The sequence below is a fragment of the Apus apus genome, chromosome 4, assembly GCF_020740795.1.
Source record: "Apus apus isolate bApuApu2 chromosome 4, bApuApu2.pri.cur, whole genome shotgun sequence".
In the NCBI taxonomy this organism is placed as follows: domain Eukaryota; kingdom Metazoa; phylum Chordata; class Aves; order Apodiformes; family Apodidae; genus Apus; species Apus apus.
This window is the reverse complement of record NC_067285.1, coordinates 34,110,383-34,138,231: the sequence shown is the minus strand read 5'-3', so window position 1 is coordinate 34,138,231 and position 27,849 is coordinate 34,110,383. Positions and strand designations below refer to the sequence as shown.

The 27,849-nt window shown below is 53.0% G+C and overlaps 2 protein-coding genes across 3 annotated transcripts in view; one reads left to right on the top strand and one right to left on the bottom strand.

Moving 5' to 3' along the window:
* PCBD1 (pterin-4 alpha-carbinolamine dehydratase 1) overlaps positions 1-27,849 on the bottom strand; it is a 468,321-nt gene that overhangs the window by 228,483 nt on the left and 211,989 nt on the right. The window lies entirely within an intron of this gene.
* The window catches only part of UNC5B (unc-5 netrin receptor B), a 53,533-nt gene that overhangs the window by 12,134 nt on the left and 13,550 nt on the right, over positions 1-27,849 (top strand). For both annotated transcript variants that reach the window (XM_051618048.1, XM_051618047.1), the window contains exon 2: positions 24,705-24,926. In XM_051618048.1, the coding sequence (XP_051474008.1) occupies positions 24,705-24,926 (222 nt within the window). The remainder of the gene's footprint in view (positions 1-24,704; positions 24,927-27,849) is intronic.

The following is a 27,849-nucleotide window of genomic DNA, read 5'->3' as shown; positions in this document are numbered from 1 at the left end:
GTGGCAGTTTCCTGGGGCTTGCTTTGCATAGAGTTAAAAAGGCATCGGTGTGAGCTTTGCAGTCTTAAAGGCTGGAGAGATCTGGAAGTGCTGGAGAAGTTTGGGTATTCCTGCAGCTTTGGCTTTTTACTTTTCTCGGGGAGCAGCAGCCTCCAACCCGTATGAAAATGGGGAAAGATGGGGAGGAAAAGAGCATATTCCTGTTGGCGTGGTACCAGCTGCTTCTGCTGGTCCTGAGGGTCTCCCACAGGGTTGATCTGGCTGGCATTTGTCCATAGATAAGTGTTGCAATAAATCTGGCCCTCGCTTCACGGATGGGGTGAGGAACCGCCTGGCTTGTCCCAGCTGATCTGCCTTGGAGGTGTTTTAAGCCAAGAGCCTGAGGGAGGGCTGCTCTGGGGTCAGGTGGCTTGGATGGTGAAATGAGTCCTTGTCCTGTTGCAGAGTTCCCTGGGGTTTAAACCATGTTGTTTGCAGAGACAGTCTCTTAACACAGTGCAAAAGAAGGCTGGAGAAACCCCAAAGGAGGTTCTCAAGGTGGTGAAAATGAGAAGCTGGAATTAAGACAGCACAAAAGCCTGTTTTCTTCCAGGCCCAGGATACCTTTTTTTTCTAGATATAAAGCACAGAGGCAGAGAGATGGCATCCCTTTTAATTTAAAAAAAAACAAAAAACAAAAACAACAAACACAGCAAACACAACAAACCAACCCAAAACTCTATTTTGAAGCTGCTGAGAATGTGACTGCCCCTTGTGATGTTTCACAGCTGAGATCATTTCTGGCGGAGTTAATCCACTCTGGAGGTTTTTAGTCTCAATCTGTCTGTATGGGTGAGCTCAGAATCGGAATGTTTACAGGCAGGGGAGTTGGGGAATTGCAGTCATTTTGGACCAAAGAGTAAAAGAAAGCTATGAAGAAGCATCAGGGAAGGAAAGGCTTTCAGGTTTCGGGGTGAATCACGACCTGGAGCTGCTCTGCTGGAGCTGTAATTTTGCACACGCAGGGAAGTGAAACAAGAAACGCGGAGTGTTCGCTGAAAGAACCTCAGCGAAGGCTGGAAAGAATTACTCTCCTTTTCAGAAATAGGTAACAGGCATTATTTTGGGAGTAATTAAATTTCACGAGGGCTTATTTAGAGAGCAGCGCAGTCCGTTCGCCGTGTTACAGGCTTCTTGGAGAAGCCACGAAGTCTTGAGGCAAGCAGGCTGCCCCTGGGAGCAACTGAGCCTCGGAGCAGGGCTTTAATTTCGGCGGTGTCTCAGTGTAATAGTGTTGTTTATAAGCTGCTCTCGCCACATGAAAGCGATGTTGCATTATCCTGGTTGGTCCTAAAAGCAGGGAAGCAGCCAGAAGAGGCCTGATTACAGAGCAGCGGCTCCCTCTTCCCATCCCTACAAAAGAATAGACAATAGAAACCAAGCTCCAGTTTTAGCCCCAGTAATGCAATGCCCTCCTTCTGGCGGTCATGTCACATGCTGCCTGAGTAATTCCCATCCTTGTTCTGCCTGGAAAACCAGCCGTGGAGGGGAGGGAGCCATGGCTTTGGCTGGGATCAGGCACCCTGCGATGGGTATCAGGCCGGTGGAGGTGCGGGTGGACCTTGGGTGCAGCGCAGAGCTGCAGGTTTGGGGAAGGTGGTGGCCTTCAACGTTTGTCCTGTGGAGCTGGGGCTGGGGAGGGTTGTTGGTTAAGGGGTCATCACTCCTAGAAATGGGCAACAGTTTGGCTGGAGCCTCGGGTTTGCTTGGAAGACTGAGCCTGAGGTGCTGGAAGAGGAACTTGCAAAAGCAGCTCTGCGGTCGCCGCTGGCTCGTGCCATAAGCTTGTCATCCCTGCACGGGGGAAACTGAGGCATGGCAAGTGTGGGTGATGATTTTCTTCCTTCAAGAAGAACAACTCACTCGACCTGTAGGTAGCTGCAGGACGTGGTGGGGCAGCCGGGAGCTGGACAAGCTTCCCTTTTGGCTGTGGTTCCTGCCAGTCAGGTTGCCATATACTTGCACCGTGTGCTGCTTCTCACCTTTCTCAGGTGGTTTGGAAACAGGGCAGGGCTTTGTTTCCAGCTTGTGTCCCTTCCCCAGCTGGGGCCAGTTCTGGTGAGGTTCAACAGGTGAACGGAGAGCAGGCAATTGCTAAGTAGAAGGTGGACCCCTTGGAGTTTGTGTTGCAAACTCCATCGTCGCCCTAGGCACAGAGAAAGCTCCACTGGAGTTATTTCTTAAACAGCAGCCACAAATCCCAGGGATGGGAAATGAGTGTGGAAAGAAAGCTGCAGTGGAAACCAACCTCACAGCTCTTTGTGCCCAGGACAAAGAGTTGGTTTGGAGTTACAGGGAAGAAAAGGAGCAGGGCTGAGGGGGAAGGTGTTGTAAGGTGGATATTGGGCCGGGACGTAGCAGAGGGAGGCAAACGGGGCCCTAATGGGCAAACATGTTGTTGGGGATGGTTAAGGATGCTGGCCAGGGGTAGAGATCTGTCACCAGCCTCATGGTGGGATGGATTCCCATGTTCCCACTTCTCTGCAGCTTTAAATACACAGAAGACAAACTTTCCCTGGATGTCTTGGTGGCAGGAGATGAGTGCTCAGTATCAGCATCCTTCTCCTAATTCCCTGGGAGGGACAGGAATGCTGCCTGTCCCACCAACAAGCCTCAGACCTGCTGCTACCCCTCAGCCTTTGGCCTCTGTGGATATATATATATTTTTTTTTTTTTTAACCTTCTTTTCCCCCTGCTAATTCAGTTTGCAGTTAGGAATACTGAAGTGCTGAAAACTTAGGGTTCAGCCTGAATCTGTTATCAGGATGGTGTCTGATAAGTTCTCTGCCTCGAAGCCCCGGGGAAGCGCCTGTTCAGGGTCGCTGCCATAGATTTTCCTCCTCTTTCCCAGCTGCCTAAGGATAGTGTGAGTTTTACTTCTTAACTGAACAGAATTGCTTTAATCAGTGGAAGGAAAAATGCACATCCTAACCAGCACTGTCCATAAAGGCTTGTGATGCCTCTCCCCGCCCCCACAGATTCATAAACGGGTGACAGGACGTGCTGTTAGGAAGGAATAAATCTGCAGTTACTTGGTTGAGCTTGGACCACATGAAGAAGGTGGCAGGGGAAGGAGGAAGGGTTTGCCTTGCTGGGTTTTGAAGCTGGTGGCCCGTTCTTGAATGTTGAGATGATCGAGGGTGGTAGTGGTGGAGAGGCATGATGGTTTTATGTGGTGTAAGGGGAGGGTGTGTGTGGAGGCACCAGGACGTTGTGTTTTACAGGAGAGATGCTGAAGCATCCCCTTTCAGCAGGCTTGTGGTGGGGCTTGATGCCTCTGATGGCAATGCCCAAAGAGAAGGGTTTTCCCCCCAGTTGACCTCTTGCAGCTCCCCTTCCCACCCTGCTCCTGGGTCACGCTGGTGGGGATGCAGTTGCAGCACCTGGGATTGAGGGGAGCCTCCCCAGGACCTGCTGCATGGGTTGTTTGCTTAGGAATAAATGGGATGTGCTTGGGTGCCTGGAGGGGATTTGAGGTTTAAAATGGTGCCCAAGTGGGGTTTGAGGGAGCTTTTGCCCGGGCGTAGTGAGGATGTGGCACTTCAGGAGTAACCTCTGCCCAAACCCATGACACTCGAGAGCTAGCACGTTGGTGGTGGGGGCTTGTGCCCCCACAGGGAGGGAGATCCAGGGCTCCCTGTTGCAGTTTGGCAGGCAAGAGGAGGTGCTGTGAGGTGTGGGGTGCTGAGCATCTGTGGAGGCAGCCTCGTGTGCACTGATCAAGGAGCCTGCAGCTCCCCTTGCAAGCTGTACTAGCCAGAGCTGAGCGAGCCAATCCATATCTATTTAAAGCACTTCAATAAATAAAGACACTAAATAAAACTGCAAGGCCCCTGTACTCACTCCTTGCTTCGAGAGATTTCTCTCCCCCTGCCCCCATTTTCGTTTGAGGATGCATCCAGAGGCAAAGGTGAGGAAGGGATGGGGAACATCAAGAACCTCTTAGTTTGGGGGGGAGCGCCTACATCCTATAGTTGGTCAGGAGCCTGAGGCCAGCTTGTCCTGCTACCTGTGCCTTTAGCAAGCAGCAGCCCCTGAGCCATGGGCATCTGTGAGGTGATGGAAGGGATTGGACCGGGATGTGCCAGCTCCTTTCACCACCTCAAAGGATGGCAGCAGGAGAGGGGGACCCATTTTCTTAGGGACACTTCATTAAAGGCAGTTTCCCTGCCTTCCCCGGAGAAGTTCCCATGGAGTGTGTGCTTGCAGGTTGCCGTGGCAGGGAGGTGACAATTGGGAAGCTGTCTTTGCAAGCCCTCTGCAATGCTAATGGGAGCTGCAGGTTGACTCTCCCCCAGACTTTGTTGGGTTTTTTTGAGTTGGTGGTTTTGGTTGGTTTTTTTTTTTCCCCTTCCCAAAGACTACCCAGGGAACACTTGTTGAAGGATAAAATTAAAAAGCCCACGGCGGTTTATTTTTGAGGACAGTGTGTTTGCTTTCACATCATGCTGGAGGGAATTGCTCTGCTACTGTCAGCAAATAAATAAAATAAGAGCTTTGTTTTAAATTAGGCTTTCTTCTGGTAGCTAATTAGGCGAGCTGCTACCTGCAGCTGCATTACCCAGGCACCAACTGTACCCTGCATATTTGAGGCTGGTGTCGGCAGCTTCTGAACTTCATCAGTCCCCTGCTTATTACTATTTTTAATTGAATGGGAATGCCTTGGGAGTCTGGTAGCATGAACAAAGCCCTCCTTGGGTGGATGCCTGTGAAGCCCCTGGCCAGGATGAAGCTGAGGGCTGCTTGGACTCTGCCCTATGTGCCAACCGTGTGGCACCATGTGGCAAGTCTAAATCCACTGCAGGTGCTGGGGTGATGTTTTTGACCGGTGGGGAAAGGTCTGGGCAATGGTTCATTGCAATGGTTCATTGCAAGGTGAACCATTTGAAGCTCTTTTCGGGTGTTGGAGCACCCAACCCTTGTATCCAGAGGGAGCTGAGGGAGTGCCAGGCTGGAGCCGTGGCTCCTGTCCTGCCTGGCAGCAGGCAGGAGGAAAGCTGGCAGGCTTGGCTTTCACCTCCCCTCCTTCCCCCCTCACTCCCTGCTGTTATTAGGCTGCTGGAAGTTCCTGTCGGTCCTGTTGGTGATGGAGATCAGCCCCGGGGCAGCTCAAGAGCCGGTGTCTGAGCAAGGCGCCTGTCTCCCTCCTCCTCCTCACCTGCGAGGAGGGCTCTGAGCGGGGCAGCCCTCCTGTCCCACCCACCCTGAAGGCTTCTTCTGCCTCTGAGGGTTCTCAAGCCAAGCCCTGAAGGTCTCTGGGCTTTGTTTTGAGGGGGGGGATGTCTCACCACCCTCACCCTGTAAGGGTGGGAGAGGATGGAGAGCTGCCGGCCAGCCAGGGTTGGGGAAACAATCATGGTGGTCACCTCATGCTCCCCTGGCCTTTGTGGGATCAGCCCAGCCCTTGCTCTTCTCTGGGCTCTTCTTTTATTGTTGTTGTTGGTTTTTTGTTTGTTTTGTTCTTTTTTGGAGCCAGCCTACCTGGGACTTGCCTTTAATGGAGGAAATGAAGCAAGAGCGATTATCCCCGGAGTCATGACAAGGGTGCTTCTGACCCCTCTGGCCACCCCAGTGGGGAACATGTGTCCCTTGCAAGCAGACCAGGTTCGGGTCACCCACTCATCCATCCTGATGGGAGGGGGGGGTCCTTGCTACCCTCCCCTCCCCTGCTTTTGTTCCTTGTGTGCAGGGGCCCATGGCGAGCGAGCTGGAGGGATTTCTTGGTTTCCTTCCCTCCCTCTCCTCCCGGAGCTGTTGCAGGGGCTGCCCCCATCCCGCATTCCTCTTCGGGAGGAGATAAGGATCCTGTCTGGCGCCGGGGTTTCAAATGTGCTCCCTGATTATCAGCAGGCGCCGGGGCAGAGCCCCAGGCAGCAGATAAAGAGGGAAGGGGAGAGAGGAGGGGTTGCTGCCTGCCCCCTCGGCCCCCTCCTGCTCTCTGAAGGAAACTCTTAACCCCTCTTGAAAGGGTATTTTTATATTTTATTCCTCCCCCCCAAAAAAAATATTTTGCATACTCCTGTGGCCTTGTGGAGAAGAGTTGCAGACGGGGCTTGTGTGGGGACGGGAGGGGAGAAGGGAGAAGATGTCCCGAGCTCGACAGCTCGCTTGGTCGCTTGCCGTCCTCCCAGCCCAGCACTCTGCCTCCTGTCCCCAGCCCTGTGAGGTTTTGGCACAAGGGTCCTGCTCCTGAGCGTGCAGTGATGCTCTCCTCCCCTCCCAACGGCGCGTGGGACGTGGTGGTGTTGTCTGGGACGCTGCCACCTTCCCCACCTTCCCCACCAACCCCTCGCATCGCCCGTCTTTGCCTTCCCGCCACATGCCCCACCGACTCCTCGGGCTGGGCTTGGCCAAGGTGCCCCCTGAGTGTCTGTGGGACAGGGTGTTGATCAGTCAGGTGAGTCTGGACAAAAAGCTCTTGCCAGGCTGGCTGTGACATCTCAGGATGCAGTTAGTCCCCATGTGTCTTCTGTCCGCCAGGGAATCTGGAGGCAAAGGCAGAGGCTTATCTTCCTGCTGGAATGCTCTTGCAGCCTGAAGGCATTTCCCTGCCACACTAATGCTGAGGACTGGGGGGGGGGGGGTGGTGTTGGAAAAATAGGGAGCTTTGCTCCCTTTTTTCTTTTTTTTCCACTATTAAGTTTATAAATAACAGTGCAGCATCCCAGGGAGGGATGGTGGGTTTGGGGTTTTCCTTGCCTTAACTTTTCTCTTCCTCTAAATGCAACCCTGGGCTGATATCCCAGGAATGTGGTCTCTTGGGCTTGTAAAGCTCAGCTTCTGGCCACTTCCCTTCTCCTTCCTTCCTTCCCAGGCCTTGAAGAGCCAGGCCGTGGAGATGAACTGGTGGGATCTTGCATCCTTTGGGGATGCTCCACAACATATGGGGCCTCTGGTTTCTGGTGTGATCTCTCTGAACTTTCCCGTGTTTGATGCTCTTCCTTGGGGTAAACATTAAAAAGAAATGACCACCACCACCACCACCAAAAAGGTGCTTTTTGTTTTTAGTGGGGAGAGAGAAGAAGGAAGGGGGGTGGGGGGGGGGAAAGCTGAAATGCAATCGTTTTTTATGGCTTCCTGGAATGGCTTGGATGTGGGTTGGACGGCAGCGGGTCAGGAGCAGAAGGAGCAGATAGCCCCATGATCGTCTGCCTCCTTGCATCTTTCCCTTTCAGGTCGTAAATATAAAACCACTGCTTGAAAAACAAAAAGCTCGTTAAGCTGTCAGCAGGCTCCCTCTCGGAAGGTCATAAATGTGTCTCTTAGCAGCAGCTTTGGTTCCTGTCTCTGCTGGGGTATAGACAGAAGGTCCCCCCCCCCCCGCGTTGGGCTGGCAGGAGGTCACTGCCCGTAGGGGCACCAGGAGCTGGTGGAGGGGCCCTAGACCTGTGAACAAGGGGGGTAAATTGCCCTCGCCACAAATTGGAGGCTCTTCATCCACTCTCGACCTGTGCCTTGGTCCTCAAGGAGCCACCTCTAGGTATGGTGGAGCTGAAGTGAAGCTCAAACCCTGCAGAGGCTCTTTCTGTTGGGAGTCAGGGTGGCATCTGCCAGCCAGGGCCTGCAGAGCCTTGGCTTCTCTAGTAAAGCTTCAGGTAGGGTGATCAAAGGCAGTAAAGTACTTGAAATTAGCTTAACTCTTGTGATGATGGTCAGCTGGGTGAAGGGGAGGGCATGGTGGAGCGTGGTGGAGCATCTCAGCCAGGTGATCTCTGAGTGCAGTTGGGGTCACAATGGTCTTGGCCATGCCAAGTGGTGGTTGGCTGTCCTGTGGTGGGGGCAGGTACCACAGGTGAGGGCACAAGACTCCAGCCTCTGCACCATCTCATTGATTTTATTGCCAACAGCTGAGCTCCCTGCAGCTTGCTGAGGCGGGTGTTAGGGATGATTCAAATGCACAACCCAGCAAACAGTGGAGAGGAGGAAGAGGTGGTGGTGGAGGAGAGAGTCCTGTTGCCTTTTCCTAGGCAATGGTCTACAAAGGAAGCAGCCAGGAGGGTTTGTTGGTTTTGTGATTGGCCTAAACACAGGTTGGTTTGGGATGTCTTTACCACCATCTCTGGCTGCCTTACAGCCAGACAAAACAACCTTGGAGAAACCTTCCTGTGCCCTGGTGAAGATGTTGGATGTGGGGTTGGAGGAGGAGAAGATCTGAAGCAGGCATCTCTCTGACCCATGAGCGTCAGACGTTGGGTAGAGAAGCAGTCCCTCCTGGTGTGGAGAGGATATCAATATTTTATGGCCTGTATTTTTTTCTTCTGGAGGGAGCTGTTTTCCATGCTGAGGATAAGGGTGCCCATCCTTGTGATCTCTTTGTCATTTAGGGCCCTGATATTTTTCTCTCGTGGTTGCACAACGTGCTGAAAATGCAGCCGTGCTTGCATTAACATCTAATTAGCACCAGTTAAAAAAAAAACCAACCCTGCCTGAAACAGGAGGAGAAAGAAAAGGGCAAGAAATTAAACATGCAAAAGACCTGTTAGATCATCTGGCTCTTCCTTAGGGATTGTTTTGGGGGTGTTTTGTCCAGTCTTGCTCAAAAGTCCCCAGGGCCATTACTGCTTCCCTCTGGAGGGCGTTTCATTGTGTATTGAGAGAAACCTTCCTAAATGTAAAAGCTTTATACAATTGAGGTAAAAGAAGCAGATTGAGTCATTGTATTGTTCTTTGTAATCGGCTTTGCTTTTCATTAATTTCCTCCCCAAAGCCTTATTTAGGCTGGGAATTTTCAAGAAAAGCAGGGAAACAGCACATGTGCGAGGGGTGGTGGGAACGGGCTGCCTGGCTCCGGTGGGTTCCTGTGCATCCCCCTCCTTGCCCCCGTGGCCAGGGTGTGTTCAGACATCTTCAGGAGCTGGGCTGCCTGCTCCCTGGGCCAGATTTAGCTGCGGTGTTACACAGCAGGGACAACTTCAGGGCCTCTTGTGACGGGTTCCGAGTCGTCTGGGCGGCCGCTTGCTGCTGCTGTAGCCTTCTCATGTAGCTGTTTGTGAAGGTGACAAGTCATAGCACACACCCACAAAAAAGGCTACAGGTGGACATCAGCTGGTGTGAAGCTGACCGAAAGTCGAGGAACAAAACAGGTCTGGACTTTTGCAGCCCCCGGGCAGCAGCTCAGGGTGCTGGGTGCTTAGGGTCTGGGAGTTGTGCCCTGTGCTGCAAGAAGGGTTACCCTGCCAGCCTGCTGGGTAATTGGTTCCTTCAAAGTGCCTTGGTTGTTTCCCTTCCCAAACCACTGGCCTTCCTGCTCTGGTGGGACACCCAAGCCACAAGCACGGTGGCAGGTGGCCCTCAGCAGCCCTGCCTGCCTCTCTGCCCACAGGGACACGAGGAGAAGTGAGCAGTGGGTGCCAGATGCCACGCTTCTTCCTCACCAGCACGGTCCTGCTCCAGGCTGGCTTGAATCCTCCCTGCTGGAAAACCTGAGATGTTAATCCTGGGCTCTGCCAGAGCAATTGGAAAGTACATCTCTGCCTGCGTAGGAAATGCAGAGATGTTTTTTTAGGGGGGCTGGGGAGCCAAGGTTTGCTTTGGTTTTGCCTGGTGAGCTGTGAGGAGCTCATCCTGTGCAAGGAGTGGCTGGAGAGAGGGAGAGAGAGAGAGCAGAACCTCCTTTCCCTTGGATGTGGGCATCTCTTGGGGCTGGGAAGGTGTGCCTTGGTGCCTCCTGGCCATCCTGCAGTGCCAGGGTGTCTTGCAATGCTTGGGGTGTCCTGCAGTGCTCCCAGGTCCTGCACTGGGGTGTCCTGTTGAGTGGTGACATGCCCCTGCCCATGGTGAAGGAGTTGCTCGTGGTGGCCCTTGCCAGGGGATGAGATGCCCACGGTGGCCCTTGCCAGGGGATGAGATGCCCATGCATCACTGAGGCACCCATGTGGGAGTAGCACAAGGGTTTACTCATATCACCCAGCACAGAGAGGGACAGGAAGCTCAGGAGCTGCCTGGCTCGGCAAATGAGAGAAGCTGAGAGATGTGCAGGTTTTTCCCCAAGAAGGGTCCTCTGGGGGCAGGGGAAGGGTTGTTGGGGTCCTTGTGCTGGTTTGGAGCTGTGGGAACAGGTACCTGGAGCTGTGCTGGTGGCTGGGATTGCAGGTCTGCTGGGGCCAGCTGTTTCCCAGATGTTACTCACTTCCTGTCTGGCTTCTCGGCGTTCAGCTTTTCATGTACTTGTTTGTTTTGGACTACAAACAAAATAAAGAAGAGGGTTTTTATAACCCTGTTCCCATGGGGCTGCGAGTTCAGGATATAATCTGAAGTCTATTCACTATTGTCTCAGTCCCTCTCCCTGCCCTCTGTGTCATCCCCAGGCAGGCACAAACTCACACGCTGCCTTTGTTAGAATGGTTGTTGGTTGTTTTGTTTTTCCCCCCCACATGATGTCTTTTCTCAATGGGCCACTGATCATTTTTTCCTCACGACCTCCTGCAGCCCTCTGGGGAGCAGTGGGAATATCCCTGACTGGTTTGGGGATGGAGACAGGAGGAGGAAACACCGTGTTTCTCAGTCTTTACCTGCTCCTTGCTGTGGGCTGTGCTATTTAGGAGGCTTGTTTTGTACATCTGAGGATGGGCAACTCATTGCAGTGATGATATCCAGCATCTAGATGGGTGTTAAATATATATATATATAGATGGATATATCCTCTTGTGCCAGCACTCTGTCTTGCTGAGGATGTTTGGAAAGGAGTGGGGGGGATGTGGAGAGAGCAAAATAGCCACCTAGAGCACTTGTAGAAGAAATAAAAACAATCAGGCACTTAGATCAAAGGTGTTTGTACTTGATCAGGTGAATGCAAGGGTTAAAAAAAGGGAAAAAAAAAACCCCAAACACCTTCAGAAAGGGGTTAGGAACAATATAATAAAAGGGAATGCTGTCAGCTTAGTGGCAGGGAGGACAAAAAAAGCCTTGTTATCCCAAAGCGTTGTGTGTTCTGGCACGTCAGGAAGTCCCAGCAATTGCCACAACCAAGAGCTGTTCCAGATGCAGCCAGGGAGTTTTCCTCTCCTGGAAAAGCCCTGGAGGAGAACCAGGCCTGCTGCTCCGTGGGCTGGTTCAGCCCATGTTCCCCTGCCTGCCCCCCTGCATCTGGGGCAGCCCCTGGAACACCCACTGGGCTCCACCAGGCAGGGGAATGAAACAAAACTGGCAGCTTCCCTCTGAAACGTGTGTCCTGCTCTTTCTGCTCTCCTCTCACTTCATTTATAGCATTTTCTTTCCCTGCCTTGTCGGGGTGAAGGCCCCTTCTCCTCTTGTCTTTCTCCTTCCTTCTTAATTGCCTGTTAAATAATTTAAATATTTAGGACTAAAGGGCTTCAATTATCCATTAATTTACATTAGTAATTTATATATCAGGCTGAATGGACACACTGTTGGTGTAATGGGTCCCTGTGGACAGGCAGAGCTGTGCTGCAGTGCCTTTTCCTGGAAGCCCAGCAGTTCCTTTACACCTCCCAGCTTGGATTTGGAGCAGTGCAGGAGGCAGCTCCTGCACCTTTCCAGGTGGCAAAAGCAGCCCTGACTCCTTGGGGGAGAGAGTTGCTTGGGTTTTGATGTAGCTTTTTTCTTTTTATGATTTTTTTTTTTTTTTGCAGGCTGAGCTGTGCTTGTGAGAGCCCAGTAGAATTCCTGCACTAGATGGAGCACACCTAAATATTCCCCCTCTGAGCTGGGCTGTGAGCAGCACTGTCCTTAGGAGGTTCTATCTCTTACTTAGCACTAGATTTGAGGCTAAACCTGGCTTGAAATTCAACCAGAAGAGCTCTATCCCTGCATTTTATGATTGCTGCACTGAGAGCACCTGGTCAGAGGCACCTGTAGGCACCAGGTGGCTGAGCCAGACAAGCTCGGTGTTCTTCTAGGGAAACTTGTCTATCTAGGAGGTGGGAGAAACCTGTGGGAAGGTGCTGGAGGATCCCCAACCCCACTTGCCATCTCCTTGGTGAGTGTGGACATTGCAAGCCCCAGATTAAACCTCTCCTGAAGACGAGCTGCCTGGCTCGTGCCTCGTGGTGGTGGGCACATGCCCCAGTTTAGGACAGGGTTAATTTTGGAGGCTCAGTGCAGGGTGCTGGGGGGGCTTCAAGAAGCTAAGACCCGTGGCCACAGATTCAAGGCATCATTGGGGATGCTGGGAAGCAGATCCTGGCTGATGGGGAGGGGGGGGCTGGTATTTAGCCTTGAAGGCTGGTGTCCCCTGGGTGGTGACAGCTGGCTCTAACCTCCTGCCACCCTGCCCCAGGATGGGGATGGGGCATTACCTATTTTCTGCATTCAGAAAATACCATTCTGGGAGGGGACTTGGGGGTTTTTTGGGATCACTGTCTAGGGTTGGTTTGAACCCAACCTGGTCACCGCCAGCCCCGGTGGCCACCGTGGTGGCCAACTGGTGATGCCATGGCATGGCCAGCAGCTGGCAGGCAGCAGGAGCAGCCGGGGCAGGGGGCAGCCAGGCATCATCAGGCTCCATCCCTGCAGGAGAGAGGCCATTTACTGATTGGGCTCCAGGGAGGAGCAAATTGGAGCCCAGGTCCATCCCTGTGGCACGCTGGGGCTTGCAGGAGCATGGCCTGCTCGGGGGGGCAGGCTGGCCCATGGCCCTGGCCAGGGGGCTCTGCTTGCCCTCCTGGAGCAGAGGTTACCTAATGACTCTGATTACCCACAGCACAGCCATATTTAAAGCAATTAGTGCAAATCACTTATGAAAATGCAGCCACTGGGGGATCAGAGAGGAGAAGAGGACCAGGCTGGGGGGCAGGGGGCTGGTTTCCTCCTGTTTCCGTGCTTCGCTCACTTGATGCTCAGTGGGTGTGATCCTCTGCCCCTGGAGACCTTTCTGGATCACCTCTGGTCCCCTCTCTCTTGTGGCATATCCCTCAGAGGTGCCTCTAAGCCCTGCAAGCACCATGTCACTGCCAGCCTGGCTCAGCGTGTCTTGTTGCCCTGAAGCCTCTGGATTCAGGGTCCCGAGCTTGATTTCATTTGGGGCTGTTGTGCCTTGCTAGCAAGCAGAACTGTTGAGGGCAGCTTTGATCCATCTCTTGGCATCCAGTGGGACCAGGTGAGAAGGGAGGGAGGGGAAGGTGTGGGAAGGAGCATGGCTTGTGTGTTGGTGTGTCACTTTCTGTAGGTCCGTACGGGTTGCAGCATCAGTGGGGATGCTGCCGTGTGGGGTGGCACGGACCCTGAAAGCCAGGGCACTGCCATCCCTGGTACCTCTGGTGCTGAGCAGTACCTGCACTGAGAATCACACTGGTTTGGGTTGGAAGGAACCTGAAAAATTAGCTGGTTCCAACCCCCCTGCCATGGACAGGGACACCTCCCACCAGCCCAGGTTGCTCCAAGCCCCATCCAACCTGCCCTTCAACACTGCCAGGGATGGGGCAGCCACAACTTCCCTTTGGCAACCTGTTCACGTGTGTCATCACCATCATGGTGAAGAATTTCTTCCTAATCTAACCTAAATCCTTCCCCCTTTCAGTTTAAAACTGTCCTACTTCATCCCATCCCTCCCTGCCCTTGTCCCAAGCCCCTCCCCAGCTTTCCTGGAGCCCCTTCAGGTCCTGGAAGGTGCTTTAAGGTCTCCTCAGAGCCTTCTCTTCTCCAGGCTGAACAAGCCCAGTTCTCTCAGCCTGCTTCCATAGCAGAGCTGCTCCAGCCCTTGGATCATCTTCATTGTCCTCTTCTGGGCTTGCTCCAGCAGGTCCAGGAGAGGATGCTTGTGAGGAGGCTAGCCCACCTGGGAGTAGGGCTTGGTCCATGGGGCAGAGCTGGAGCACACGTGCCAGAGGACAAAGGGAGGAAAGAGAAACTTGGGGCTGCTGGAACACAGGCTGTAGCCAGAGAAGAAAAGGTGGAAATTCCTGGGGGTGAGAAAGGAAGAAACTGGCTGCCCCAGCTTGGGGTCCTACAGTATTTCAGTGCCAGGGAGGGGAGGAGGATGCCAAACAACATCAGGAAGCTCCCAAAGTCTTCCCACCTTCACACCGTCGATGGGACCAGGAGTGGGAGGGAAAAGGCTTTGTTTTTTGTAGGACTTTCCTTCTGCTGGAGGATAAGGTGTTTCCTCAATCCATGTGGACAGGGAGGCAGCAATGCCAGGCGAAGGCAGGCACCAAAAATGAGGACGTGCCAGAAAAATACCCCCAAACCCTCTTGGCTTTAATCAAGTCTCAGTTTTTCCTCTCTCTGTAAAAGCAGATGGGAAGTGCTAGGAGCCCAGCTGGCTTGGGGGTTTAGAGGCAAAAGAATAGAACTTGTCAAGGTAATTTCTGAAATCCTTTTGCAACTGTCTGGAGACCTCTCCATGGGCTGTGATGGGAAGTCCAAGCTCTGGTCTTGGATACCTGCTCTTGGCTGCAGGGATTAGAGTAGAACGGAGGCGAGCGATGGGGAAGCCTTCTCCTCCCAAGCTAGTCTGGCCGGTTGTTTGTATTTTTATTCTTTAATAGGGATAGTGCTGAAAGAGAGGGGAGAGAAGAGGCTTAACATTTGATGTTCAACATCAGGAGGGATTATTTCATCCTTTTTTCTTGACTCTTTTTCTGTCCCCGTTCTCGCCTTCCTCTTTTTCCTCATGCGTCTCGGACTGTCGCAGTAAAATGAGAAGGGAAGAAAAGGGCAGAGAAAGGACAATGAGAAGCAAAATATTTCCAGTCTGTGTTTGTGGTGGTTGGGTTTTGGGTTTTTTAGTTGTTGTTTGTTTTTTTTTTTTTGAGGGGGATGGTTGGTGTTTTTTCTGGTCGTAGCAACAAATCTGAAAGATTAAGGGCGACTTTAAAGGCTGTTTAATAAAGGCGCCTTAATCAGCAGCTCCTGTGATGTTCCTTCCCCAGAGGAATAAATGGGGAATTTGGGGCATGGAATGGACCTTTTATTGGATGGTGTGGTGTGTGATTTGCAAATGATGCAGTGATGAAAATGGTGTCCAACCTGCACAGCCCTGAGCCCCTCCCTCGGTTGAGTTCGAATGCCGCCTTGGTGCGCCGGGTCTTGAGCCAGCAGCTTCTGGTGGGGCCTGGAGCACGCACTGCGGAGTGGGTGCTGCAGGGAGCAGGGTGCTGCAGGTACCAGGGTGCTGCTCCCAGCCCACGCCTGCTGCCAAGCAAGCTGTGGGAAAAGAGTGGGGGGGGGGGGGGAAAAGCATCAGGGAAAGTAGGGCAGCGTCTGGTGAGGGGCCTGCGGAGAGGCTGGCTGGAGGCGGCGGGGAGCATCCTTCCAGCCAGCTTTGCCTTCCCAGGGCTTGTGGAGCTGCTGGGGAGGAGGGGAGTGGGTGAGGAAAAGACAAAAACGATGGGGGGGAAAAGCCATAAGCTCTCCCTTCTTTCTTTCTGGTTTTTTTTTTCTTTTCCCACTGCTTTTCCCTGCTTTGCAGCCAGCTGCGTTCAGCTTCTTGCTCCCCTGCCTCAGGGCCACGTGTAGCCTTCCTTCTTCCCTGGCTTTTGGCACACAAATGCCACCCAGGAGTGTCAAACCTTGCGAGCCACTTCCCCCCCTTCCACGTTTGGCATCTGGATGCTCAGAGGGTGCAGCCTGCTCCTCTCTAACCTGCGGGATGTGTGTGTGGCCAGGGGAGGGATGCTTGGAGCTGGGATGCTGGGTGGGCAGCAGCCCATCCTCCTCTTCCCCAGGGGCTGGTTTCCAGCCTCACTTGCTGCCACTTGAAAGTTACTTCTTGTGCCCAAATCCAAGGCAGTCGCCTCCAGATTTACACGTTGGAGGGGGAGGAGGGACGGGGAGGAAAACCCACCCAAACCTGTTGCAAAAACAGCCTCTTGGAAAGTGCACTCCGGGTGGGGAATGCTGGGGAATTTACATATTTAAATATGGATGTCATTTGGGTGAGGGGGAAATTGCTTTCTGTCTGCAAAACCAGCAGCTCTCCCTCTCATGAAGTTGGTGTTTTAAAACTTGCTCCCTTCAACCCCCTTTTGGTGTTGGTTTTGGGGTTTTTTTGCATCCTTTTCTTTCCTCTCTTTCCAGGGAGAGATTGCACCTCACCCTTCTTTTACTGCAGTTTGAAGGATAATTAGCAATTCCTTGGACTTTCTGGCATTAAGCAGGGCAACAAGTCTCCCTCCCTGTTTGTTCCTTGTTTTCTTTTCCCTTCTCTCTTTCCTTGTTGTAGTTATTATGCTTTTCACAACAGAAACATAGTACAGGCCATACATGTGAATAAACAGCATATTAGGGCATTATCCACTGATGGGTTTTTTTTTCCTTGCATGAGCCAAAGCAAATAAATAAAAGTTCATCTAATGATGATATCCCTGAAAAAAAATCCTGCTGTAGCTCAGTAAACAGAACAAACCATCCAAGAGGAGGGTGACAATGAAATGAAAATAGCACGGAGGAAAGAGAAAAAAAAAGTGTCTGTGCCCATAACAAGAACCAGTGAGAGATGAAATTTGGAGATAGTTTTCAAACATAACTGCTTCCCTGAAGGAAATGCATAAAACAGCACAAAAGAAGAGAGCACAATAGAGTGGAACAGGGATTTGCTACGTGATTCCTCTTCCTTTTTATGTTTTGCTTCTGCTTTCTTTTTTCTCTCTCTCCTTTTTTTAACTCCTTCCCCTTTCCATGGGTATTTGTGGGGTTTCGTGAGGCTCCTCTCTGGTAAAACCAGGAGCAAGGAGGAGCAATTTCCTCCCATCTGCCTGCGTGGTGTTGTAAACCTGTAGAATGAAAAATGAAGAGGTTTGTACCATAAGGGGAGCTCAGCTGTTGACACTTCTCAGGAGGCTTCACCTTTGATTATCATCATCATCATCCAGAGAAACCAAAAGAGTAGTGGCTCCAGAAATACCCCAGTGGAATGTATCATCAACAAGAGAAATCTCTCTTCTCCCAGCTCCCAGGAAGGGAAGTTTGGTGGTTGAGCCCTTTGGGAATGGCAGGGGTTGGGATTTGGGTCAGACCCTCTTGGCTGCCGTGGGGATGCTCCTGGGGGACGCTGTGGTGGGTGGGATGCTCCATGCCAGGCTACCCTGCTTTTAGTTCTCCTCTCGGGCTGCTTTGCAAATCCTGACCCTGGGGATTTAGCACAAGGAGATGATTTATTCTCATTTTTGGTCTTGGGTCAGGTGAAGTGTGTTTTGATCGATAAGGCCTTTGCATGCCAAAAAAAAAAAAAGCAGCCCTTGGTGCTGCCTGGCTCCTTCTTCCCACCTTTTTCTCAGCACAGACTTGGCTTTTTGGTTGATTTTTTTTTTTTTTCTCCCTCCCCAGCCAGTTCTGAAGAGGCTGGCTGCAGGCTTTTCATTTGGCTGGGAGAAGAATCTGCTTGGGTTTGGTTTTTTTTTTTTTTCCAGGGGTGTAATTAGGGCTGGCTGAGCACACCCCCTTATTACCCATGCTGGGAAGGAATGCTCTAATTACAACTTTGGCTTGCCTTGGGGATGGGGGGGATCTGCTAACCCAGCAGGGATACCCCTGTGACATGCCACCCTGGTGTCTGTCTGTCCCTGGTGTCCCCTGTCCCAGGCTGGGTGGGCAGCTGGAGGTGATGGAGTGGAGGGATGGGGCTGGATTTACCCTGTCTGGCTGTGCTGCCTGTGAGTCCTGCTGCTCCCTCCAGGAGGGTTTTCCCCAAACTCAGCCCGTGTAGCCAGACTTGGAGGTGCTTTCCTGGCTGGTGGGCAGGGCAGGTTCTGCTTTTTGGGGCTGGGGTGGGGAGGAAGGCTCTAGACGTGCACAAGCCCAAGGTGGAGCAACCCCTTTCTGCAGACCCCAGCACGCTGCTGGTGGGGAGGAGGGTTGAGCAATGCAACGTGCTGACTGCTGTGTTCTTGTGGGTCCAGCTTTTGCTGAGCTACCGTGGCCAGTGCTCGAGGGGGGGCATCAGATGCCACAGGGATGGGCACCCTACGAGCAGCACATCGATGGCTGGACATCCCTGGTGGCTTTTTTGCCCTCCAAACCCAGCCTTGATTTCAGCTGGAGGGGAGATGCTGGGTCCTGGTGTTTCTCCTTCCCCATGCTCAGTTTTCTTGGTCTCCTGGGGCAGGTTCTGTGGGCAATTCGGGTCCGTCTCATCCCATCCTTTTGGTCTTCCCACAGAGGGAGATGTTAACGAGTGCTGTGCTGAGTTAATGAGACCAGGGGTTACATCAGCAACCTGGAGCAAGGGCTCTGAGGTGATGGCAGCCCTTGGGATGGCAGTGCCCAGGGCCTCCGCCATCCCCAGCATCTCACTTCTGTCAGCACTTCCCAGCTTGCATCTCCACCTGCTTGAAACAATTCAGAGGGTTTTGAAGGGAAGGGATTTTGTGGCCTCTGTGCAAGGAAGCAGGAGGGAGAGAGCTGGGGGGGGAAGCTCTGCTTGGATCTTCAGATCTTCCAAACCCATCCTTGGTGACTCCGTTTTAGCTTGAGTGGTGTTTCTTTCTCCCTGCTTTGTCTCCTCTGGGACATGTCTCTGGAGAAAGGGTGGTGGGCCGTGGCTTTGCATGGAGCCTTTGAAGGTGCCACGAGCTGTCAGCACCTCAGAGGGTGAAGTTTTTGAGGAGGAGAGGGTGAAATTTTTGGGACAGAGGGTGAAGTTATTGGTTGAGGAGAGGGTGAAGTTATTGGTTGAGGAGAGGGTGAAGTTATTGGTTGAGGAGAGGGTGAAGTTACTGGGGAGGAGAGGGTCAAGTTTTTGGGGAGGAGAGGATGCTCAGCGTGCTTTTAGGATGAAAAGCTTGGCTGTGTTTTACTGCTGCCCCCCAAATTGTCCTAGGAGGGGCACAGTGGTGGGAAGCCCTTGGGAACAGGGCAGGCCTGGGTTGGTGATGCCAGCTCCTCCTGAGCCTCTAGGGTGGGCTGAAACATGATGGGATGAGGACTGTATCCCATGTGCTGACCCTTGCTTGGGGTGGGGATGCTTTTGTGTCCCTCTGGGAATTGCAGCAGGGGTGTGTGTCCTTGTTCTGGCAGGGGATTGAGCCACGGACAAGGCTCTGAAATGGCAACAGTGCTAATCCCTAAATGAGCCTGTTCATACATTTCCCTGGAGGCAATTATGGGGAGGGGGAGGTCAGAGTAGGGGGACTCCAGCTTTTCAGCCACCTCCTCCAGCCAAGCTGGTGGCCAGAGAACATCCCTGCCTGCTCTGTCTTTGGAGTCAGAGCTGTCCCCCTCCCTGCTGGGGGATTGCAGCTCTCCTCCTCCTCCTCCCAGTGCTGGAGATAAGCTGTCATGTTGGCTCTTATTATTTTTTCCTATTTCTCCAGGAGGATTTCTCCCCATCCTGCAGGCAGGAATGGCTTTAACTGTTTCCTCTCAAGCCTTTGCATGCAATAGTGCTCAGCCTCAGGGGGGTGGGAGATGGAGGCAGAAGGGGTTAAGTACCCACCACCACTGGGATTTAACTGGAGAAACCCAACCAGAGAAACTCAGGCATCCTGGTTTAATCCTTCCATCTCGTTCCTGCCTGTCCCGGTGCATCACTGGGGATGAAGGGATGCGTGGAGTGGGTGATGGGCACTGGGTTTGGCTGCTGCTAATGCTCCTGTAATCTTCCAAATATTTGGAGGGATAACAATTGCAGGAGAGAGGATTTTAACGCTTTCCTGGGGAGGTTTGCTGGGCCGTAGCTGCAAGGGGAGTTGATTTCTGGGCTTGGCATCCCTTCTGGCCTGTGGTTTGGGGGGTTAAGGCTTGACCCCAGCTCCAGTGCTGCCCCCTGTGCAGGCTGGTGGTGTTGGTTTGGGTCCTTGGTCTCCAACCAAGTTGCAAACACTGGCTGCAAACATCTGCAAGTCACCCCCCCCCCCCCCTCACCCCCTGGGGGAACAGATGCTGTGGATAATCCAGCTCAGCCCCAGCAGATTAAAATGTGCCATGAGGGATGGGGGAGAAGAGGCTGGAGAGGAAGGAATTCAGTGCCTGTTCCCCTCCTCCCTTTGCCATCTTTCTGGTCCTTGGGGCTTCAGGGTTTGGTCCCACGAGTCAAGCCTGGAGCAGCCCCCTCCTCCCCTCCCCCCCTTGTCCCACTGCACCCAACCACGTGCCCCAAATAGCGTGAGACCCGTGGGATGGTGACAGCCTAGGACTTCCAAAAAACAAATCCCCAAAAGGGAGCTGGGAAGCAAGGCACCCACCTCCAGTGGGAAGGAGGGAAGCTGGCAGATGGGAACCCCCTGTAGACGTCTGCCAGGGAGATGATGATTACAGTCAGTGTAGCACACTCTCAAATATTTATTAGTTTGCTGCTGCTGGGAGTTGTATTGCTCGTTTGATTGCAGTGCTGGAAGTCCTGGCTGCTCAGGGCTCCTTCCCTGCCTTCACATGCTGGAAGTGTTTCTCTTTCACGTGTTGCTCCTGCAGTCTGTGGGCCGAGTTGTCACCTTCAGGTGGGATCAGAGCAGTGCTGGACCAAGCAGAAGTGGCCTCTGGGCACATGTGGGCTAAAGCAGCTGTTCCCAAGTGTGATGCTTATGGCCAGCTCCTTGCAAGCACCTGCCTGCTGACAAGGTCAGCCCTGGTATTCAAACCCTCTGAAGATCCCAGTGGCTGCCTGCAACCTGGGGTTGTCCTTATCCATGTCCTTATCCCTTTGGAGCAGACCAAAAACCTTGCCCTAAGCTCTCCACCCTCTACTCTTTTAATCCTGGTGCTGAGAGCACCTCATCCTGGCTGTGCTGGAGCCACTTGTCCCCCTGTCCCAGGGAGAAGGACCCCATGGAGGTGAGGATGTTGCACCACTGGCAAAATGCTTCTCTGCCCTGCGTTTTGCAGTTGCTGCTGGGTGGTCAGGGCAGCTGGGAGCAGCAGTCCCTCATCCTCCAGGCACCAGTGGGTGTGTTTCCCCCCCCCCTCTGCACTGACTGGAGGTGAATTTTGGGGCTCCCCCCCACCCCACAAATGTGAGCAGAGCAAGAGGTTTCCCATGCAGCGGGTGGCTGGGACATGGGGAGCAGGGTTGAAAGGCTGGGTTGATGGCTTGTGGTAAGTGTGCCCAGCATGGTTCCCCGCCCGTTTTTTCATCCAAAGTCCCCCTTGTTCCTCTGCCTTCATTCTTCCCCAGCACATTTAAATACCAGCAGCCGGATGGTGCTGGAGCCAAACACCCTGGCCAGCTGCAAATACCTTTCTTTGCCTTTCTCTTTTCCTTTTCTGGGTGGAAAAACTCCTGCCTGCCATTTCTGGATGGAGAAACCAGCCTCCCCCTTGCTCTGCTCCTCTCTCTGAGCAGGCAGGAGCCTGGGGGACCCGTGGAGGTTTTGGGGCTCTGTGGCACAGCCCAGGTTAAGAGTCTGCCATGACAAACCCATCATCTTTTTCCCCCCATCTCCTGTTGGAGCTGCTTTTTTTTGGCCCCAGATCCCTCTTGGCCAGAAATAAAAGCATCTCTCAGCTGTTGTGAGTTTGCAGGATTGGAAACTTTCTCAGCAGCCAGGATGCTCCTAGGTTTAAAGGTCTGGGGTTTTGGGGGTTTATACCTTAAACCGAGCAGGTTTTTATGGCCACCACCAACAGGTCTTGGGGAGATCATCCTGTTCCACCACCCTCATCCCCAAACTTGTTGTGTCCCCTTGGAGAAGAAACCCAAAGCGTTGAGCTCGGCTCCGAGCACGGGTTTGGGCAGAACCTCCTGTTGGGGGGAGAGGGGCCTGGATGGTGACCCACGATGGGGTTGGTTGGTGGGCTTTTTGGTTCTGCTGGCAGGGTTTCAGCCCTGATCTTTGTGCAGGGGAACTGAGCTGCCACCACAGCCCAGAACATCACCCATCCCACTGCAGACGATGGTGGGTGAGTCACAAATCCGCGATTCTCATCCCTGTTGGGGACGAGGGGTGATTCATCCCCCTCCCAGATCCTCTGAGATGATCTAAAGTCTCCTTTCCTGTCACCAAAGTGGCGCTGGGGTGGGAGAAAACGTGTCTTTGGAGTTGGCTGCTGGAGGGTTGGGGGGGGGGGGCTCTCCTGTCTTGTGCTTTCAGCTCAGGGGACGTGTGCTTTGGGGTGTCACCTTGCTGGAGGCAAGCTCCAGAGGGGAATGTCCTTCTGAAAATGGGCTTCTTTGGAGACCTTGGGTCTTTGGTGGACCATAAGGTCAAGCTTTATGGTGCCAGGCAGGCTGCAGGACTCCTCACCTGCATCCTGGGGTGTTACACCTGGCTGGGGGGAGAAGCAATGAAATAGGAAGAATGGAAGAGGGAGGAGGGTAGGAGGGGGAAGGCAGCTGGAACAGAAGTAAAACTTCACAGGGGGCTTCAGGGATGATGTGTCTCAGAGCAGTTATCTCTGCTGCTGCCCTGGTACCTGGAGGAGGCTGGGGCAGGGCTTGCAGAGCAGGGGCTTCCCTCTGCCAAGCATCCTTGGGATCCTCACGGCCTTCAAGTATTGACATTCCTGATAGTGACCGAACCTCCTTGCCCTTCGAGCTGTAAAACAAAACCCAGGAGCCACCCCTCTCCCAGGATGGGAGGAGAACAAGTCCACCCTCCCAAACATCACACCACCAGTGGTTTCCTGAGGCTTCTCCAGCAGTGTTTTGTGGAGGATGCTCTGCAGCACGTGCTTCCCATGCCCTTTTCCCCAGCTTGGGTCCCAACTCTGCAGGCTGCTTGTTGCAGGGATGTGGAGAAAGGAGCATTTCCAAGAGGCTTTCACACCAGCCCGTGAGTCAAGTTTTGTTGGCTGCCTCTGTTGCCAGTTGGATTGTCTCCTGCCCAGCCCCCTTGGCCAGGGAATTTAGGTTTGTGGCAACGAGATGTTGTGTGTTGTTTTATTTTTTTAAAAAAACAGCCAACAAAACAGCAACTCGGTGGATGCAAAAGTGAGCAGTAAATGAAAGGAGAAGAAAAAGTGATACTTGCTGCTGTGGTGCAGGTGGGAGGTTGCTGAGCTGCAGAGGGGAGCAGGACCAGTGGTTGGATGTGGGGCTGGGGAGAAATGTGGGACCGTATTCCTGGTGGGGCACTGGGAAAATGACAGGTCTGCAAATGAGCTGGGGGAGGAGATGGCCAGCAGGGGAGAGGTGGGGAAGGACCAGCCAGAGAGAGAGAGAGAGAGAAATTAGCCTGGCGTTTGAATTCATTGTTTCCAAAAGAGCAGTGAATGGATTATGACAAATGTCCTGCCGTTCTCCCTTAGTGCTGTGTTAAATGGGAAAGGAAAGTCAATTTTCCTAAATGGATTTTAAACGACTGACCTGGCGTGTTGCTTTGGGTTGGTTGTTGTGGTTTGTTGTTTTTCCCCCTTCACTGATTTTTGCTCAGGAAGCAGCTCAGTCCTCTTGTTTTCCCTGATGCATCTGCTTGATTTTTGTTGGTTTTTTTTTTCGTTTTGCTCCTTCTCCTTCCACCTCTGGATTCTCTGATCCTCTCCAGGCAGCACTGGAGATGTTCCCACAGCATCCTTGCCAAGGGTGATGAAGGCAGTGGGCTCCTCTCTGCCTTGCCAGCTCTGGAGATGTTAGCACAGGGCTGGGAATATTTACTGCTTTCCTGCAGTGCTTGGAGTTGAGAATCACAGCTCTTGCTGGGGGAAGAGGGGAGGAGGAAGAGCTCATTGCTCTCTTTGGTGTAAAGAAAAGCCTCGTGGTGTGACCTGACTGCTAGTGAGATGCCCAGAAGAAACAGGTTAAGCAGCAGGATCCCAGCATGTGGGTTTGGTTTGGTTTGTGGTTGTGGGTTTTTTCCCCTCAGTCCTGTGATATTTGGGGTTGATCTTCATGGGCAAAACGGCTGGCAACAGGTTTCCTCTGCTGGATGCTGCTCAGCATCCAACACAACATCTCTCCAGGCTGGTGCTGGGCATGAGCCACCTCAAGGGTTCCTGCTCCTCAGGGATTATGTCCCTGGGTGAGCACCGAGGTGCTTGGTCCTTTTCAAGGCTTCTCTTAGCCTGGCCTGAGCAGACTTGACCTCTTTTTTTCTGGTTATTTGTGCACTGAGATTGCTTCAGAAAGCATACAAGGTGGAGGTCACCAGGGCACTGACCCCCCCTGGTTTCTGGGGTGGGGTTGTGTGGGACCTGGTGGTGGTTTTGGGTGATGTTCTCTGGAGGTGCTGGGCTTGAAGTGATGGCTCAGGGGTGTGTGGAGAGCTGCTCCCTGAGGGCTGTGCTGGCAGGGGCTACTAGTGTTCCACCTGCCCTGTTGTGTGATGCTGAATTCCAGACGTTGGCAGGGGAGGTGAGATCCCAAAGAGGGCTCCACCAAAGAGCAGGATGTGCGAGGTGGAATGCGGGGTCATGGGCAGCGTTCCCAGCACGAGCCCTGCCAGCATTTTTCTTGGAGCATGCCTGTGCATTCCTCCAGGATGTGGCAGGGAGGCTTGGGGGTGGGGGGGGACACCAACCCCTCTGGAGCCTTCTCAGTGTCCCCATCACCATCCCTGGACTTGGTTTTGGTTTGCTTTTTCCTCGTTGTCCTCTAGGGAGATCACCCAGGCTTTGGGGTCAGAAGGGGCTCGGGTAGGGATGGGTGAGCTGGCACCTGGGCAAAACCAGGAAGCACCCTGCAGCAGCACATCTCTAGCTAGCAGAGATTTCCTTGGTTTGGGGGTGGGGAGATCTTCCAGCCCTCTTTTGCTTTTCCAAGCACCCTCAGCAAGAGCTGTTGGTGACACCAGCCTACCTTGGGGAGGAGAAGAAGGGATGGAGCAGCATAGGTAGGAGTTGCATCCCTGCTGGGATGGGACTAAAGGCACCTCCTGACCTTCTCCTTCCCTTGGCAGGGCTGGAGTACAGTGAAGTGCTGCCCGACTCCTTCCCCTCAGCCCCAGCAGAGACCCTCCCTCACTTTCTGCTGGAGCCACAGGATGCCTACATCGTGAAGAACAAGCCTGTGGAGCTCGTCTGCCGTGCCAACCCTGCCACCCAGATCTACTTCAAGTGCAACGGGGAGTGGGTCAGCCAGAACGACCATGTCACCAAGGAGAGCCTGGACGAGGTCACTGGTGAGCAAACCCACCCTCTCTGCACTTCCCCTCTCTCCTTTCCAGGTGCTTCTGCCCTCCTCTCTCTTGCACATCTACGCCGGAGATGATTCTCCTCCAGTTAGACCAACAGGTCTCTTCATTTCTCTCATGCCCAATCTCATGAGGTTGCTTCTGTATGTTTTCCACCTCCTTGGTCTGTGCACAGCTTGTCTCCCTTTCCAGATCATCAGTGAATTTTAGCAGAGGAGCTGCCCCTTTCCAGACCATTGATGAAGGTGTGACGATGGTCACCCTACCCCGTAGAAGCTTGGGGAATTCAGCTCCCCTGCTTGCACAGTTACCCTTTCCCAGGATTTGGGGTTATTAAATGGGATTTGAAAGGCAGCACGTTTAAAACTGATTAAAACAAAAAAGGAAGTGCCTTCCTACAAAAAGCCTAATCAACATGTAGGAGTCCTTGCCACGAGGGGTGGTAAAGGCTAGCAGCTTATTCGGGGTCACAAAGGGATTAGATGGGTAATGAGATCCTTGGCAGGTAGGATCTGAAATGCTTTTTCATGGCAGATGAGCTTTTCCCTGCCTGGAAGGACAAGTCAGCTGCTGGCTGCCTGAAAGAAGAGGCAAGGAGATGGTTTAGGCATTTTTAGGGGGTGTTTTGTTCCATGGGATTGGGCGCTGCAGAGCTGCTTGTCCCCTGCTTTGAAACATCTTGGCAGGAGAGCAAGGAGTGGGGGGTTGGATGTGTCCTGTAATCAAGCAGATTTGCTAAAATTGGGATGCTTTAGCTCAGCTCCCACCTTGTCTGCACCAGTTTTGGTACCTGTGGCCTGATCAGGAGGGGAGGAAAAGAGTCAGGTTTCCCATGTAAGATCTGTTCTCTGCAAATCCCTGAGCATGCAGCATCCCTCCCCTCCAGAGGGCTTTAGACCAAGGTGGCCTTCTGAACTGCTGCAGGGCTGGCCCCAGAAGTCAGCCTGAGCTCAGAGGAGACACCTTGTCAGCCTGGAGGAGCACAAGTCCTTTTACAGAACCTCCTCTTCTCCCTTTTTTTTTCCCCAACCTTGTCCTTCCCTGCCATCTCCTCAGGTCTTCTTCCAGTGCTGGCCAGGAGCCAGTCCTTGCTGAGGTGCCTCTCTGAACCTGCTCTGCAAAGGGAAGAGCATTTCTTTTCCCCACAGCTTTTTTGAGCCTTTTCTCCTAAAGCTCCTTCACCTGGAGGGGAAACTGCCTCAAGGTGGGCCTGGTTGAGTGGTGATGATGTCAGTGTGGTCCAGCCCTGGATAAATTTCCCCTTGGTTAGTTTGTCTCAATGCTGTGAGGACTCATTTCTCCTCTGGGTAGTCCCAGCATCCTGCAGCAGGGAATTTCATGGGTTAACAATGGAAAAATCATAGAATCACAGATTGGTTTGAGTCGGACCTCAAAGTTCATCCAGTGCCAACCTCCCCTGCATGGGCAGGGACACCTCCCACCAGCCCAGGTTGCTCCAAGCCCCATCCAACCTGCCCTTCAACACTGCCAGGGATGGGGCAGCCACAGCTTCCCTGGGCAACCTGGGCCAGGGTCTCACCACCCTCACAGGGAAGAATTTTCTCCCAAGATCTCATCTCAATCTCCCCTTTTCCAGTTTTAAGCCATTACCCCGTATCCTCTCCCTCCCTGCCCTTGTCCCAAGCCCCTCCCCAGCTTTCCTGGAGCCCTTTCAGGCACTGGAAGCTGCTCTAAGGTCTCCCTGGAGCCTTCTCTTCTCCAGGCTGAACACCCCAACTCTCCCAGCCTGGCTCCAGAGCAGAGCTGCTCCAGCCTTCTTTCTGACCCCACATCTCAGATGAATACCCCCTAACCTGCCTCATGCAGCTCCTGAGCAGAACAGGTTGGAGAAGACATAGCAGCAAGGGAACAGAAAGTCTGTGCAGCAGGAGCTTCCCTGGTTTTATGGGAGACTCACTTGCTTTGGGCCAACATCTCCTCCCTCTCCCATCCCAGCCTGCAGATGCAGAGCACGTGCCAGCAATCTGGGGGAGGAAACAGTGTGCACCTTCTTCACCCAGGCTTCAAAGGTGGCCTTGCTGCTGTCAGCAAGCAAAGCCAGTGATCCTTTTGGTCCAGGGGTGATGCTGTGCATGGAAAACTCTGCTGGCGTGGGCCTATCTGCCCAAGAGAAGGGGAGCTTGGACCAGGATGGTTTGCTGTGCTAAAAAAAACCAACCCTGCATTTGCAGTGCTTGCCAGTCATAGAAAAAACTGCCCCAAAGGGCACGAGGTGGGGAGCTGGCCAGGGAGTGATGGGGTTAACCCAGCTGGGTGTGTTTTCAAGTGTCACAGCATCAAAAGCTGGGCAGAAGGAACCTTTAAAAGAACAGGAAAAAAAAAAAACAGAAGGCAACTTGAAAGATGACGTGTCTGGAATGAGGCAGGCTCAGTAATGCCCTGACTGTGTCTGATCCAAACCATTTCATGCAGAAGAAAGGAAAAATAGGCCAAGTCAGAGAGGATCATTCAGCCAGACGAGAAGGGACGAGGTAGGGAAGAGCAGCTGTGTTTGGGATGCCTCTGAGCCCTTCCACTTGTCACTCCTGTGAGCCATAAGCTCAGCCTCCAGTTCTGGGTTGGCTTTGCTTTCAGGGATGATGGGGACAGCAGGGGCTTTGCAGGATACTCCTCACCTCTTCCAGGACTTGCTCATCCCACCCTCTCGAGACTTCCCGGAGAGACGAGGTGGTTTTGAGGCCTGATTTTTCCAAAAGTGCTTGGCCCCGACTGCCTTGGTTGTTTGTTGTTGGTTGTTTCTTTTCTTTTAGTGTCAAAATAAATTGGATTTCCTCGGGGCCCATTTGTCAGCTCTTCCACAGGAAGGTGGCAGAGAGATGGTAATTGCTCCTCCCAGCACTGGGAGCCAGCTAGCAGAATTACAGCTGGGGAGCACACAGCTCTCTGTTGT